The following is a 16,117-nucleotide window of genomic DNA, read 5'->3' as shown; positions in this document are numbered from 1 at the left end:
GGCATATTATAGCACGCAGGAGTGGTCAATAATTGTGTTTCTTTGTGTTTTTAGGCACACTCTAACCTGGCTGCTGTCGCCTCACTTTACAAGCACGATGTTATTAGTGTCTTGACATAAAATGAATCACTTCCTGTGTGCAGCGCAGCACGAGATATAAACAACACAGAGAGAGTTGCTTGTCTGGATCTGATGGACTTTTTGACAGTGGTATCACAGGTCTTTCCTCCCTGCTGCAGTCAGACTGTACAACCAGCACTGCCAGTAGACCACACCCACACCGAAACTGCCTCATTCTCTGGTCAATACTGCAAATTATAACACTGTATATACTGTGTATAGGGAAGCTATTGTCGTTTATCTTGTTTTGACTTTGCACATTTAATTGTATTTAATCGTATTTTTTTTTCTTGACCTTATTTATACTTTTACTGAATTGTAACGATGGTCTTTCCACATGCTTTACTCTCTGGTTCACGGCAGCAAACAAATGCTGCATCTAATTTGAAACCCTTAAAGAGATTTGAACTTTAACTATCTTAAGTGCCTGCAAACAAGGATGAAAAATGGAAGTCTTTAGTGGCACTGTCCCAGCTGCCACTGCTCCCCACACAAAATAAAAGTGTTTACCCGTCACAGTGTTACCATGACCAGCATGACTCGCGTGTCTGACAGAAAACCACAGTGTTCAGCCCACTCAAGATGAAACGCGTCAAAATCCAACAGACACAACAGTTGTCACCATCTGCTCATTTCAAATTACATAAATGACTCCTAACCCAGTGTCTACTGATGCACCACATGAGCCAGAAGTAAACACAGTGGGCCACTGCTGTAAGCCTAATCCACCGTAGACAAGGATGATGGCATGTGTGTGTGTCAAAATGCAGCCGGGCCTCTCAGAATAAAACCATACAGCACCTGACGTGCATTGTCTGCTGTCACGTCTCCAAAGTAGTCACTCAAAATCCAGCACCTCCAGAGGACGGCATTCCCCAGAGATACCCAGCAACAATCGCTCAAATTCAAAGAAAGCCCTGTGACTCCAGGTCTCTAAAAATAACTCAAATCCAGTGTGCACTGGATTTTTGGCCACACTTGTCATTCCTCTGAGAATAGAAACTCAAATCAGGAAGGGCCTATCGACTGTGAAATCACAGCTGAATTATTTTTAAAAAGCCTTTTAATTTAGTAACAAATGTGTACTACACACTGTCGCATGGAGGCTGTGTGAGCCTTATGAAGTTTTAATGGTGCTAGTAATTTAATCCAGACTACGGCTAAGGTGATTTTCATCCATTTGTAAAACCCCTTCTTCCCTGACGCCCCGTACGGGGGGCAGCGTTGCACGCAGCAACAAACACATCATAAAGCCATGTCTAACTCTAATAAACCCAGACATGCTGCATACCCACCGAAAGGTCAGAAACTGGACTAAAAGCTCATAAAAAAACCGTCTTATGTTTACCAAACACAGTCGATCAAACCAGCAGGAGCCGAAAACACCGTAACAGTGTAAACGTTGAAAAGCGGCACTGGTTACGTGAGTTTTTATGCTCCTGCTGCACATTTTTAAAGGTGATATTTACTTTAAAATGCAATGTTTGTTTAGGCGAGGGAAAACAATCCTTCATTTATGCTGGGTTCCTGCATAAATCTGCATTTACTCTGACACAGTGGCATTTGATACCAAGACAATAGTATAATAAATAATAATTGCAGAGATATACTGTTTTGCAAAAAGAGAGTTAGGGACGAAGAGCTTAATGTACAGTTTTTGTAAATAATAAAGGGAAATTTGCGCTTTTATAGAAAATATTATAGAAAATATAGGAAAATCCTTTATAGGTTGCATGAAATTTCCAATTTAGTGACTGGAACACAGTGAACATGGGAGTGAGGTCACTCCCAATTCCAACTTCTGAGTAGAGGTTGCTATCGATTGCTATGGCTAATAATGACTAGTTTCTTTTTTTTCCCTACTTTTCTCTGGAATGCCGTGAACTCGGAGGTGACGTCACTCCCAGCTCATCTCATCCGCTTTCCGACGTCACTTCCTCTCATTGTGCTCATGAATCTCTGCTGTGTTTATTCTTCGATAAACACGGAGAGCTTCATCTTTTCATATTACATTTCTCTGTCAAACAGGCGAAAGTGAAGCGTCAGCACCACCAAAAGTGGGGAAAAACCCCTGGAGCCTGTGCTCTGTGACAACCTCCATGTCCTCCGTAACTCTACAGGAAGAACGGATGTGTAACTCTATCCTTTCCTAATATAGATGGCTGTTAAAGATAATCCATAAACATAATCCAGCTCTGACATTTTGATATCATACTCACATGGTGTATTTTTGGGTCTGAGGATTCACTCCACTTGATCCACCAGCTTGAAATGAGCTTAAAAAAAAAAAATAAAATCTACTATTTATTCCATTTACAGCCCAAAAATACACTGTAGAATTTGTAAATAATAACCCAGTGAAGCATTACCTTGCTCCGACTGTGGAGTCACAGGGGATTACAGTCAGTGTGTTGCATATAGTGCAGCCCATTAATGCAGAAGTACATGTTCTTATCTTATCATTCTGTGTTATAGCATCTATAAACAGGTACAATAGGCAGAAACTGAAATGAACTACCCAGGAAGCCTTTTCCAGGAGAGGTAGATAGAAGGAAAATGATTGATAACCCTGAATACATACAGTATCATTCATATTATTGTTAATTCCAACATGTTCTATCAACGTGGGGTTAACCTTTTCTGAGATTAAAGTCAAAATTCGGACTTTTTCTTATCAGAATTGTGACTTTAATCTAAGAGTTCACATGTGGCCCTAATCCTGCTGTTGTAACAAATACAAATTCCATAATTTCCAAAATACAAATTTTCAATTCAGACATGTTTTTTAATCTGAGCAATCCTCCACCCTGAGGTCAGTCCACACCATTACAACATTTCTTTTAAGTGCTCTGATATGATAATGAAAATCACCTCCAGCGCTCTCTGATTGGCCGTTAACACGGATCGCGATTGGATGCCGCTTCATCTGAAGGGGTTGGTGCAGTGTCTCCAGTGTGATGCACACACAAGTTGGAGCAGAGCAGTGGAAAAATAACTGCTCTATTTATATAAAGGCCCATTTAACAGAAGAGGGTCATCTGTGTCCCTCACAGGAACACCGTCTGTCCACTTGTCCTGAGAACTCATTCCACCTTCAAAACCTTCTTCTTTGTCTTCTTCTTTTGACTTAGTCAAAGTGGATCATCTGACTCAATCTTGCCCTCACCTTTGTGTCCTCTGTCCCATCCCCTGTATCCTTGTGAAAACCAATAGAACCAGTATTCTGTAGACATCCTGATACATCTAATTGACGTGAAACAATTCCAACCTCATGTAGAAATGAAAGAATATTCAACTTGACATTGGATTGTTGGTCCCTGCTCATATTTTCTTCATCTTTCATAGAGATGCCTCTGGATTCTTTACCCTACGTTATAACAGACTTTATCTCGGTATTTCGTATGTGCATGAAACATAAACTAATGAGCCTTTCTTCAACGTGATGATGTAATATACTTTATGTACAACAGCAATTGCTATTGCTATCCCCGAAAGGGGAACAGTGTTTCAGATACTGGAATGGAAACTGAAAGAAGAATAAAGTGGCGGGATGTGAAACGCAAAAGAGGTGCACAGAAGAGTCACTTGTGAAACTGATTTGATCGTTTTTCCCACAGTATCACATTACTAAACTGCAACCAAACTCTACTTTAAAGTCCACGTGGTCTTTCTCAATGTCCACGTCACGTGTTTATCGTTCGTTGTGAGCGTGGAGCGTGTGTCATGCAGTGTGGGACGCTGGTCTGGTCTTGGTCTTGTCTCGGTCTCGACCCCTCAAAGTCTTGGTCTTGTCTTGGTCTCGGTACACTGTGGTCCTGGTCTCGGTTTAGGTGGTCTTGACTACAACACTATAATACACATCTGACTTTGGAGATTGAGTTCAATTGTTGGTTCAACAAGTGTGATAATTAAACATTGTGTTTCCAGAGCAGCAGCGCCCTCTGTAGGCATAAGGCCGAACAAAGCACATGTGAAATTTATGAGATTAAAGTTTTAGTTGACCTTATTCTGAATTAAAGTCATTTGAAACTTTAGAAAAGCTCAAACCTGTGTATAAGTGATTTTTGAATAGTTTTAACACACAAGTAATGGTTTAATTAGCAAAACTTTGCTTTTCTTTATTATTTCATCTGTTATTTAAGTTTCCTTTGACATTCTGTGGCTGTGAGAAGAAAAAGGTTTGTGAAAAAAAGGTGATGTGAATGGTGCAGTGTACGAATGTGTGGCCAATATAGGGATTTGTATCAGAATTAGCATTAAACTGTGCTGTGATGACCTTCAAAAGCAGACCACACGTTATAATTTTAGTTACAGACTAAATACTAAATCTATAGAAATACACACAAAAGCTTGTTTATCTGTGGTTGTTGAAAGCAAAGAGGGCCTCATGGATCACTTCCTGTACAAACCATGAACATTGACACCTACACACTTAAAGGAAGTGATCTAACGCTGCTGTGACAGGAAATAACCCTGATAATGGAAATCGGCTGTTGTTTCTTTGTAGCTGAATATGAGGAGGATGGCAATGAAGATGGCTGCAACCTCTGAAATCACTCTGCTGCTGCTCTGCTGCTTCATCATCTCCACCACAGGTACTGTCAACTCCAATTAGTTGCTCTGCAGCTGCAAATGACCACTTATTCTATATTTCCCTCCAAAAATCAGTCAAAATGCTCCGTCATTTTTATTTAATTTCACTGATTTTTCTCAGCAAAAAGGGGAACAAACTATGAAGGAAATTTACATCATGTTTCAACGAAAAAACTCCACCTGTGGTTTTATTTTTGGGTTTTTATTTCAAAATTTTACGATAACATGGTAAATTTTGTGTACTCAAACCCAGGAACACTGAATTGTTCATTTTTTATAAGTACTTCAATTGCTAACTACTGTACAGCACGTTGGTCAACTGCTGTCTTTTTAAATGGATTTGATTGGAGTAAGAAACAACTTTTGATTTGATTTATTTTAAGTCAGATTTTATGTCTTGGAAAAATGTTTTGGACAATTTATTTTTCAGCCTGGAAGGAAAAACTCCTTTACAATAAAACACGTCTGGTGTGAGATTACAGTGACAAAAGAAAATGGTTGACAAAAAGGTGCTTCAATTAGTAACAGCCAACTGAATTATAACTTAATTAAACTATTATTGAAATGTCTTTTTTCTGTGTAACTCTAACATCTTTATTGTTAATCTGTTTTTCTGTCCAAAACATGTTCTAGGATAACATTGTATATCTTTAAACATGTTTTGGACAGCTTTCTGACAAATGAAGTTCATTCAAACTAAATGTACCAAGTTAAATGCAGACAACCTGCTTAATTTAGTGCCAGGTGTTACTAATTTTCCTTTTTTTTATTTTTTATTTGTCAATCATTTTCTTTTTTTTCAGGGCGGCTGTATTCTGATCTCACATCACGTATGCTTTACTGTTTACGTGTTTTTATGTGTAACCTCCTGATTCAAAAATAAATCGTCCCAAACTTATTCAAAAGGCTTAAAATAAAGTAAAAGTTGTTTCTAGATCCAATCCAATGTATTTATGGAGCACATTTGAAAGACAACACCAAAAACAGTTGACCAAGTGCTGTACCATAGTAAGGAAAATAGAAATTAAGATATATGCTGCTGTATAATTCCGCAAAAAGTTGAAATCGAGTAATAAGAAATTACATTTTATGATCATTAAGTCATTAAATAAGACCAGAAACCTTCTAGACTCAGACATAAAAAGTCAGCCGGACATCTCAGCTGCAGCACAAACACATCACTGTTGTCGTGTCATTGGTTGAAAATGAGGTCACAGACAATGAACAGGAAAACAAGGGTTTTCAGTAAAGACGACTCACACAGCAATGCTCACATTAAGCAATATCATATTTAAGCACAATATATAACAAATAAGGTGGAAATAACATATACAGTATGCCTCCTAATTTAAATCTTTTTGCATCAAATATAAAATATAGAAAGAAACTGATTAATCATCGCAACTGATTAAAACTAAAAATTAGTTAGAAACTACTATTAAATATGTCAACAGTGAATTACAAAAATGTCATTTGTGTCACTGCATATGTATTAGAAATAAATAAAAATAACTTTAAAGTGGGTGAAACCAAACCAATTTTCCAGTGTAATCAGATCGAAAATGTCCGTTTTCATTGTTGCGGATGAACCATTTGAATCATCATGGTGACGAGGCTGGAAATAAAGTTGTGAAGATGTGATGTGTAAAGCTTCACACAGTAGCCTGCCGCTTCCTGGACGTCTAGAGCCTGTGCTGTGGTTTCAATCGTCTTCAATCATCAATGCACAAGAATTTAAGTTTCTATTTAACCTTTATTTTACCATGAAGTCACGTTAAAATGTATTTTGAAAGAGAGACTACGCAAAGCATCGTACAAGCAATGTCACATAACTAATACTACTACTACTACTACTAATACTACTACCACTACTACTAATACTACCAATACTACTACTACTAATACTCCTATTACTACTACTACTAATAACAATAATAATACTACCACTACTACTACTGCTACTACTACTACTACTGCTACATTTAGTTAATTTGCACCTTTAAAAAAACTTTACTTTACTGCAGTGGTTCCAGACACTGGATCGGGACCCACAGATGGGTCATGGCAGATTTATTTTGGGTCCAAATGTTCCCCACATTTTAGTTAAGATTTATGAGTATATGTTTTAAATAACGTGCATAAAATGAAATTGAAATGAAACTAAACATCTCTTAGAAAAGATTGATCGATATCAGGTGTTACAGACACGTCTGTAAATGTTTGTGGTTTCTCTAACCCGGTGCTGAGCTTTCAATAGGCTTCAATAATTAATAGTTTAATGTTTAAGAATGAGTATTAAAAAGTTGAAATGAATTTACCAAACATCACTTGGAAATAATTGGTTTTCCTAATGAAAATTTGGAGAGCAGTTTTACCAGAGGATGAACCCTAATGCTTTTCTGCAGCGCCACCATCAGGCTGAACTTCCAAGAATAATAATTTCCAAAAACACTCAAAATCCCCCACAGAGGGTCATGAAAACTTTTATTTTATTGTATTTACTTATCTCTGGGGATCATGAAAGTGAATGTTTTAAAATTGTATTCGTCTGATGGCCATTTCCTGTTACACATTTTTACTTTGCTGCAGACACTACAATTCAGTTTTAGGTTCACACAAACATACATGAGTTTGTATTTTGTTTCTGTTGTACAGATGCTAAGGGTAAATGTGACCAATACGCCACAGCAGGAGAGGACTTCACGGTGACACTGAAAAACCATCGCCTGAGCGACAGCGAAAAACTGAAATGGCTTAAAGATAACACGGTAATCGTGGATCGAAAGCCAGCGAAGAATGGAGTCGAGATCAGGTTTAGCAAAGGGAGCAAGGATGATATTGATCAAAATGGATCCCTGAAGCTGAGGAAAATTAACAAAGACCAAGCTGGGAAATACACCCCCGAGGTTATGTCAGCAGATGGAATATTAGTTAAAAATTTGGAGAGCGTAGATTTATGTGTAATGGGTAAGTATCAATTTTTACTGAGATGCAATGCATCATCTTGTCATTTCTATTCTATGTCATTAGTTCACATCACATCTGTTTTTGTATTTTGTATATTTTTTTTGTCTCTTGTTTCTTGTATGAAATCAAATCTCCTCAGATCGTGTCCCTGAACCTAAAGTACAGACTCAGTGTCTGTCTCAGGCTAAAGCCAAGTTTACCTGCTCTGTCAAGGTGAGAACAAACGTGCACTTTTTCTTTCTTTTTTTTTATTCAGAGGGTTTAAAGGCAATATATGCAAAACATGCACAACAGCGACCTTTAACGTTCAGGAACAGGTTAATGCCAATCCCAATTCAAAACACTGCATGAGCGTGGTTCCAGTACGTTGCCAGGCTTGACGAGTCACAGTCGCTATGCAGACAGACGCAGATACATGCGTCCATACGTCAGGGTTTTCAAAATAAAAGCAACACATTAGTCATATTAGTCATACTTGTTCCAGACAGGGATACCCAAAGGGCTGTAAAATTCCCAAGTCTGGGCTAAACACTGCCCTCTACAGTTCAAAATCCTGAATCACAGTTCTCCTGCCTCTCGAAGTCTAACTAAAGCTCTAATCAGCCAAAACATCCCAAAAATCTGGTATATTTACACATATTTGATGTAAAATATTTTAAATATAATATATTTAATGGTAGTAATACTGGTAGTATTTAGTATTTAGTGTATTAGTTTTGTCGTTAAGTTAATATTCTTTTTGTAAATATTTCATGTAATACTGGAGTAAATGTGATGTATCTCATGCTAAGAGACAAAACTATTTTCCTCAAATGTTATTAACCTTGAAAATGCTTTATGATTTATGATTTCAACAGCATTTGTTTAGCAATAAAACGTTATTTCTACAACAATAGTTTAACAACAATATGTAAATCGACTCTATAATTATTGATTATTCACAGCAGATGATTTTGGACATGAAATATTAGAACAAATGCATAAACCTGGTTAAGCTTCCTAGCGCTTCTCTTAATCCACAAATTAATAATAATAATTCAATAATATGAAGAATCAGCTAAAATTACTTGGATAAAACGCTGAGAAATGATATTGAATTAAATCATGATTATAGCTGCAACGTTCTCATGTTAATAAAGTTTGACAAAAAACTGATCTTTCTGGGATAGCCTCCACTGTGAAGGATACACAAATGTACGAATTATTACATATTTACGTATTTTCACAACATGCGGACGACAAATCCACCCTTCACGATCTAGACCCAGAAATGAGAGGTGTTTGTAGGGTGGCAGCCATCTCGGAATCTCGAGTCAGGGTTGGTGAGGTAGCTCTAAATTGGAAATCCAACCATGACCTTAGAAATTGTATGATACACTTAGGGGTGGGGGGCTACATGGTGGATCAGTGACAGCTGTGCGACTTCTTTAGCACACAAACAGTGTAGGAACCTGTCTACGACAAGAAATGAACAGTACTATGTGTATGACTGATTTACTGTGAAACAAATATGACATTGGTGGGTGAGGTTGCTCCGACGTTCAATTCATTTAGGAATAGAGGCTACATGGTGGAGCAATGACCAGTGTGTTTCCACTTGCTAATGGTCTTCACACAACAGGAGACATTTATTATGAAAAATATACATAAAACCATTTTGTTTAAAACTGAAAAAGAGAAATGCAATATTTGCAGTAGATGTACTTTGGTTTTCAGTGGTGTACTTTTAGGTCTTTACTTTCAACGGCCACAACATTAGAACCAGTTAATGACTTAAGGGATGTTCTCATGATGATATCTTCAAATCTGTCCTTTAATGACGTTTGTACCCAGCCGACGTCAGATATTAAGTACGAGTGGCTCCTCAATAACCAAACGATGAAAGACCAGAAGAGTCCAGCACTGATATTCCCCTCAAAGAACTTGGCAACAGATTCATTCAGATGCAAAGTCTCTAACCAGGTCAGCTCTTTGACCAGTGATCCCGTCCCTGACCCCTGCTATAAATCCTGTGAGTATGATGACAATATTGTAAACAAAAGGATGTTACATACCTGACACTGAAATGGTTTTTTTTATTCATAAATCTATAATACATTGAGTCAATCATCAACGCATTTTTTTTTTCTTCCAATTTTCTCCGCTTCAGCTTTTGTTTTCCCCAAAGAAGTGTTGGGATATAGTATCTGGATTTTTGTCGGTGGTGGAGGAGGTAGGTTTTGTGTGGTTCCATGTCAGTATCTGTTATATCAGATTGTGTTCCTTGACACTATTACCTTTACATTTTGTACGTGTTTTAAGTGGAAAGTCTGAAAGAAATGTTTACATGTGTTATTACTGTTATCATCAGGTGTTGTTCTGGTGCTAATAGTGGTTGTGATTGTCTGCTGTGTCTGGGCCAAACGGAAAAAAAGCTTACAAATTAAGGGTAAGAATTTTTCTGTTTATAAGAATAGATAGTAGTTATTCAATAGATACATGAATAACTACATTTTTATATAGGTCAATCGGTATGCTGCTGGTTTGTTTGCTGACCTTGTGGTTTGTTTGTTTGAAACCCTCTGGTTGTCCTAACTTCCTCGACCCTGGCTTGAAGTCAAGATTGAGCAGCGGAATATTGTGTTTATCAAAATAATTAGGAAGTCTGGAAGATGAGTATGTTAAAAAAAAAATAATAATAATAATTAAAATTAAATTAAATATCAAAAGAAGTACCAACAATCTTTAAATGTCTAATGAAAGTGAAATGTTGTCTGTTTATTGTCTGGCTCCAGGTTTTTTGGTCAATTAAAAAAACAAAATGTAACATTTATGCATTAAAATATCAAACAAGTACGAGACTGTTGTGATAGATTTGAGGAAATAGTGTAAGAACACTCTACCGTCTCAGCTATAATTTTCTCAGAAAAATTTCGGTACTACTAGTTAGCCAGAGTGTTGTCCTTTGTTTCTTTTGAAATGATAAATGGTCTGCATTGATATAGCACTTGATGACCACTCAAAGCTGCTTTACACTACTGTACAGTTTTGCCATTTACCCATTCACATTTTTTCCCACCGCTCTCTTGCACTTGCATTCGCTGTTGCTTATCCTCGTTGTCGTTGTCCTCTTCTTGTGTTTGGAGATTGTTTCGTCCGTGAGTTTGTACACAGCGCACATGCCGTATGTGCGTGCTCAACACATACTGCAGCACTGAGAGTCGTTTTTGGGCTTTGTAGTTTCAAACATGTAGATAGACTTTGACACCTCACAAGTAACCACACATTAACCATGCATGACCACAACATCCCCTTCATAACTTAACTCATGTTCTCTATGATGGCCTTTTTTTTTTTTTAAGACTCAGCTCCATCTTCAGAGCCATGTTCTAATGAGTTTTATATAAAACTATTCACGTATAATGATCATTTTGTGTAACATTCAGTAGAATTTATTACATACACTATGTTTGTGTAAGTGTATAATCCAAATTAACTTTTCTTTTTATTAGCCACTGTGAAGTACATGTCAAGGGCATTTTAGATCATTTCAAGGGCAATGTGATCACATGTTGTGAAATAGCCTTCATCAGAGTACTGCCAGGTTGCTCCATATCACATTTAAGACATTTTAAGATCTGTTGAATTCAACTTACAATTGACTTTATTATCAGCTGCGCTACTACTGTGGGTCGGGACCCACAGAGGGGTCGGCGGAGATATCTTTGAGGTCCCCAAACAATTTTTTTTATGTGATCTCTTGGAAATGATTTTGGTAACCAATTCAAAGGGATATTAGAACTTACATATACGACTGTAAAACAGTTGTTACATTGTGTAAACATTTATTTGCTCCTGTCATAATTTATATTGTGATTTGTTCACAATAGTTTGCCATCTTTAAAATGCGGGCTGCCATAGATAGCTGTCAAAAATGTTACAACCACGAATAGTAACATATTTGACACCGCTGTTAGACGGCAAGGGATCTAGGCCAGTGGCAATAATTGTTTCATCAATATTATCTGTGTCATTTGAGTCTATGGTCTGTGCCAACCGTTCAGTAAAATAACAATTTGTTCCGTATTTGAAAGATCATATTCCGTATTGAACAGATAAATCAGTGTAAAACCATACCAATTACAGATTAGTCCATGTAGGAGTGAATGAATGAATGCCATGAATGAATGAATGAATCTATAATGAATTATAGCATGGTGTATTGATTATTGTATTTTGGCACTGTTTGTTTTAGCTATGTTGTTGCAGTTGTATGTGCTATGGATTCCTTGCTAGGCATTTTCTACTCACGGTTTGCAAAAGTGAAATATCTACTGTATGTCAAGAGCAAGTTCATATGTTTTTAGACCATTTTGCCCTGAGTCTCTGCTAATTTCATACCCAGGTATAATCACTTAGCCTAGCTTTGCTTAAAATAACTTGGGGAAAGGGGCTTGCTTTACAGGGGCTGCCATTTTGGACACAGCAGAAGCTTAAAAATAAAGATGACTAACATCCTTGTAAGGGCCACCAAAGTTCCCTGACACAGGTAGGAAAGAGAGGGAGGAGCGGAGGATGTCCTCTTTTTTTTGCTCCCTCACACACACACAGCGGAAGTGTCAAATGCTTTTTTGGCAGACACTTTTCCTTTCATTTTCAACCTGCATTATGGATGTGTTGCTTTGTTTGCTCACTTTAGCAGCAGTGCTCCCATCTGCCAATCAAATCACACTATGAATGCTTGCTAATGAAATCACATAATGTTTTCAGCTCAAACACTAGCTACCCAAACCGAGCTCGCGGACAGTGGTGTTCACCTAGACGAGCAATTTCATTTCACTCTGAAGAAGAGAACCAATCCCAAACCTGCAGAATGAAATCAAATCACTGGCAGGCTTGGCTGGGTTCACCCCTGTCCCTAAAAACATGTGATTTAATTTGAGGTCATTCTTTTTTGGTGTAACGTTGTTGCCAAATAATGAAGGTTAAGATAATTCAGCAGCACTGACTCATTATGTGTGCTAATCTTCAGATGAGGAGGAGCTGCGTTTGAGGTGGGGCAGTCCTCTGCAGGAGCAGGAGCAGCAGCAGCAGCAGCAACAACGTCACCATCAGCATTCTCATCCTCCCAACCATCCTCACCATCATCATCATCAGCAGCAGCCTGCCGGTTTCACCGGTCCTCGCCAGCATCGCTCCAAACAGCATCTCGATCCTCAGTACCCCAGAGCCCAGAACCCTGCCTCTGGTCACCCTCAGCCCAGCCCCAGAAGACCTGCACAGGTAGGAGTGTGAAGTGTGAAGAGTTAGCATCACTTTTTTTTCTTTTTCTTTATTTTCACCCCCTTTATTTTGCCTTCTCTTCAGGCCCCCAGACCACCTGTAAATGGAAATGATGAGCAGCCTCCTCCTCTTCCTCAGCCCAGGAAGACCGGTCCCAGGACACAGAGAGTGTGACAGGACGTGAGCGTCAGAGTTTGGAAAACCTTCCTTTTCTGGTTTCACATCCAATTTTCTTAGTTTTTCTTTCCTTTTTTCCAATTTCAAACTCCTTTTTTAAAGTCATCTAGAAAAAGTAGACTTTGGTTTTGTTGTCAAACATAATGATGTGTGTTGAATTACTGTGAAATTTTTTTTTATCAAGTCTTTCACATAACCTGGCCTCAAAGAAATTGACAAATGATGCCAAAAAGGCATTTACAGATTTTTTGGTCATTAAGACATTAAAAAATACACAAAAACAATTGAAGAAAAAGCTGTAGAACCATGTACAATATTTCCATTTTTTTTATTCATTATAATAGTGTATTTATTTGAAAGTCATGCTGCCTGATAGTTATTCCTGTGTGCGGGAGGGTTTTCTCCTCCTGCAGTCCAAAAACATGCAATATGGGGATTAGCTAAAATTGAGTGTGAGAGTGGATGGTTGTTTGTCTCTATATGTGGCCCTGTGATGGACAGGCTGTCCAGGCCTATCGCCCTATGTCAGCTGAGACTGGCACAGTGCCCGCCATGACCCTCATGTGGAGGATAAAGCAGTAGACAATGTGTTGGACAATGGATGTTGCCTGATCATTTTTTCACAGAAGATACTTAAATTTCACATGATGTAAAAACCATTTCAAGGCAAGTATATCAGCGAGCTAAACTTTTTGCTTGTTGCCTGGAAACATGTGAATTAACATTAAGATGCCAGGATTTCACTGTGCCTTAAACTCAATTTTATTTTTTTTTCACTGTAAAAACCACATTTTTGTATTTTCACTGCAGCCTTTAATGCACATGTAAAAGTGCAAAATTGTATTTACTTATCTATGCAGTTGTTTATGATGTTATTTTATGTATAACATAAATGTTAATGTCCAGTGAATAATTTCCAGTACTTTTGAAATCAATGTGAATAAATGACACATGCAATAATTTAAAGAAGACGTCTATATCTGCAGCAATTTATTTACATTCTTTGTACTTTTATTTTAAGGATATGTGTGTTCAAGTCAAGATTTTAAATAAATTGAGCAACGTACTCTGTGACTTTTCCCCTGAAGCTGTAACTGTCGTTTCAGCTTCACATCAGCATCACCTTCATTTCTGCAATTTCAGTGTGTTTTTCAGCAGAAGGCAGTGTGTGTGTGTGTGTGTCACTCACATATCCTGTGTCTTTTTGCTGAAAATGTGCTTGTGGTTTTGAGTCACACACAAGTCAAGCGACTGCTGGTGTTACTGCACTTGCAGCTTTATGGCAACGGAAAACTGCAAACTTAGACTCTGCACAAAGACATTGAAGTACTTGAATTTTAATATTTCAAAACAAACAACCCCCAAAAAAGTAGGAACTTGAAACATTGGGGACTCAGCTCAGAACAGACATTTGTAGATATTTCAGATTAAATGAACATGAACAAGTATTTTATAAGCAAATATCAACTACATGTCATGGTTCGAAACTGGCTAAAGGAAGTAGAAGATTCCACTTCAGTTTTCTGAGAAGGGGGATGTAGAATATAATAAGTCAAATGAACCTTTGTAATTGTCCAAAACTAGTCCACGATTGATTTACTCAACACAAGGGCGGTTTAGTTACATGGCTGGTGGGGACACTGCCCCCAAGACTGTATAGATGAAGGTCTATAGAGTCAAAAAAGGTCAGTCAATCTGGAAAATTTCAAGAATTCTGAATATGTCCTCATGTGCAGTCGCAAAGACCATCAAACGCTGTGATGAAACTGGCTCTCAAGAGGACCGCCCCTGAAAGACCTCTGCTGCAGAGGACGACGAGTTCAGCAGAGTTACAAGCCTCAGAAACCGCAAAGCACTTAAGATTAGAGTCCACATGAATGTTATGCTGTGTATCCTGGTTTCTTTTACATTTTGTGTTTACATAAGTCCATATATGTTCCTTGATGGGTTTTTTTAGTATTAATTTACAATGTGGAAAATAAAAAAAATGAAGAAAAACCATTGTATGAGAAGTTGTGTCCAGGTGTTTTGAAAGGTAGTATATGTCATCTAAAGTCTTATAATGTGCTGTAAATGTGCAACATCTTAAAATGTGTAGAATTTAACATAAATCAATGATACATAAATAGAAGGGTAACTGATAACTAGTTCCCGGGAAGGATGTGTCTAGGAAAAAAAACCACAGTATTCTGTATTTATTTGCTGCATCCACTAGATGGTGCCCTATAACTAATATTGGGCAGCCCATGACAAGGGGAACTGGAACTTAACTGGACAGTTGCCGGTCCGTGTCCCACCAGGTCAAAGGGTTGGGGTACCCCTGAGCAAGGTACCCAACCTCCATTGCTCCCTGGGCCTTGCTCCATGGCTGCCCACTGCTCTTAATTCAAGGATGTTTTCTAGTAGAGGATGGGTTAAATGCAGAGAAGGAATTCCCCTACAGGGGTTAATAAAGTAAAAAACAAAACATTAGCAGTTGATGTGCTCAGAAAGTCATGTCAAAAGAGCACACTCATAAACAATCCAGCTAATTATTGAATATAGCTGAGGAGAATTTTATATAATCCATTGGAGCATGGAAATACAGAGAGAGGAAAAAAGATGAACATGACAAAACAGGACAGTTCATCACTAACTTATTTAAGCATATTTGGCGATAACATTAGTTCAACTTCAATCTACAACCTGGAGGAAGAGTTTCGACCTAAGGTTATTAAATGAAGTTCAGCATTGTGCTCTAGTCTACCTAGCGATAAGACTGAGTGATGCTAAAGTGACCTGACACAACATGAACATGTGAAGATAATGGACAGATAATGGCCCGTTTTGAAATTTTGAAAGGTCACAGTCGTAAAAGCATGGGAATAAAAAGTGATCTCATCAGTTTCTTACTACTTGAACTGAGCAGAGCCATTGTTATTGTGACCAGAATCACCTTGTGCTGTTTGTGTGCGAAAGATATCATGTACAGCAATGTTATTGACTGGCGATTGTACCA

The 16,117-nt window shown here is 37.9% G+C and overlaps 1 protein-coding gene across 1 annotated transcript; it reads left to right on the top strand.

Moving 5' to 3' along the window:
- Positions 1-2,113: 2,113 nt before the first annotated feature.
- On the top strand, positions 2,114-14,214 carry si:ch211-132g1.1 (T-cell surface antigen CD2). The gene is made up of 9 exons (XM_058654832.1): positions 2,114-2,253; positions 4,628-4,715; positions 7,369-7,680; positions 7,820-7,893; positions 9,514-9,691; positions 9,830-9,892; positions 10,031-10,108; positions 12,692-12,942; positions 13,027-14,214. The coding sequence occupies exons 2-9, from the start codon at positions 4,634-4,636 to the stop codon at positions 13,114-13,116; spliced, it is 1,128 nt and encodes a 375-aa protein (XP_058510815.1). The 5' UTR covers positions 2,114-2,253; positions 4,628-4,633; the 3' UTR covers positions 13,117-14,214.
- The last annotated feature ends 1,903 nt before the right edge of the window (positions 14,215-16,117 follow it).

This window comes from Solea solea, chromosome 2, assembly GCF_958295425.1.
Source record: "Solea solea chromosome 2, fSolSol10.1, whole genome shotgun sequence".
Lineage (NCBI taxonomy): Eukaryota > Metazoa > Chordata > Actinopteri > Pleuronectiformes > Soleidae > Solea > Solea solea.
Note: the sequence above shows the minus strand (reverse complement) of the source record. Positions and strands in the feature narration are given on the sequence as shown.

Coding starts and splice junctions, on each gene's coding strand:
- si:ch211-132g1.1 (XM_058654832.1), top strand. CDS start 4,634: ATGAGGAGGATGGCAATGAAGATGGCTGCAACCTCTGAAATCACTCTG. Junction 10,109..12,691: donor AAAAAGCTTACAAATTAAGG/GTAAGAATTTTT, acceptor GCTAATCTTCAG/ATGAGGAGGAGCTGCGTTTG. Junction 12,943..13,026: donor GCCCCAGAAGACCTGCACAG/GTAGGAGTGTGA, acceptor CCTTCTCTTCAG/GCCCCCAGACCACCTGTAAA.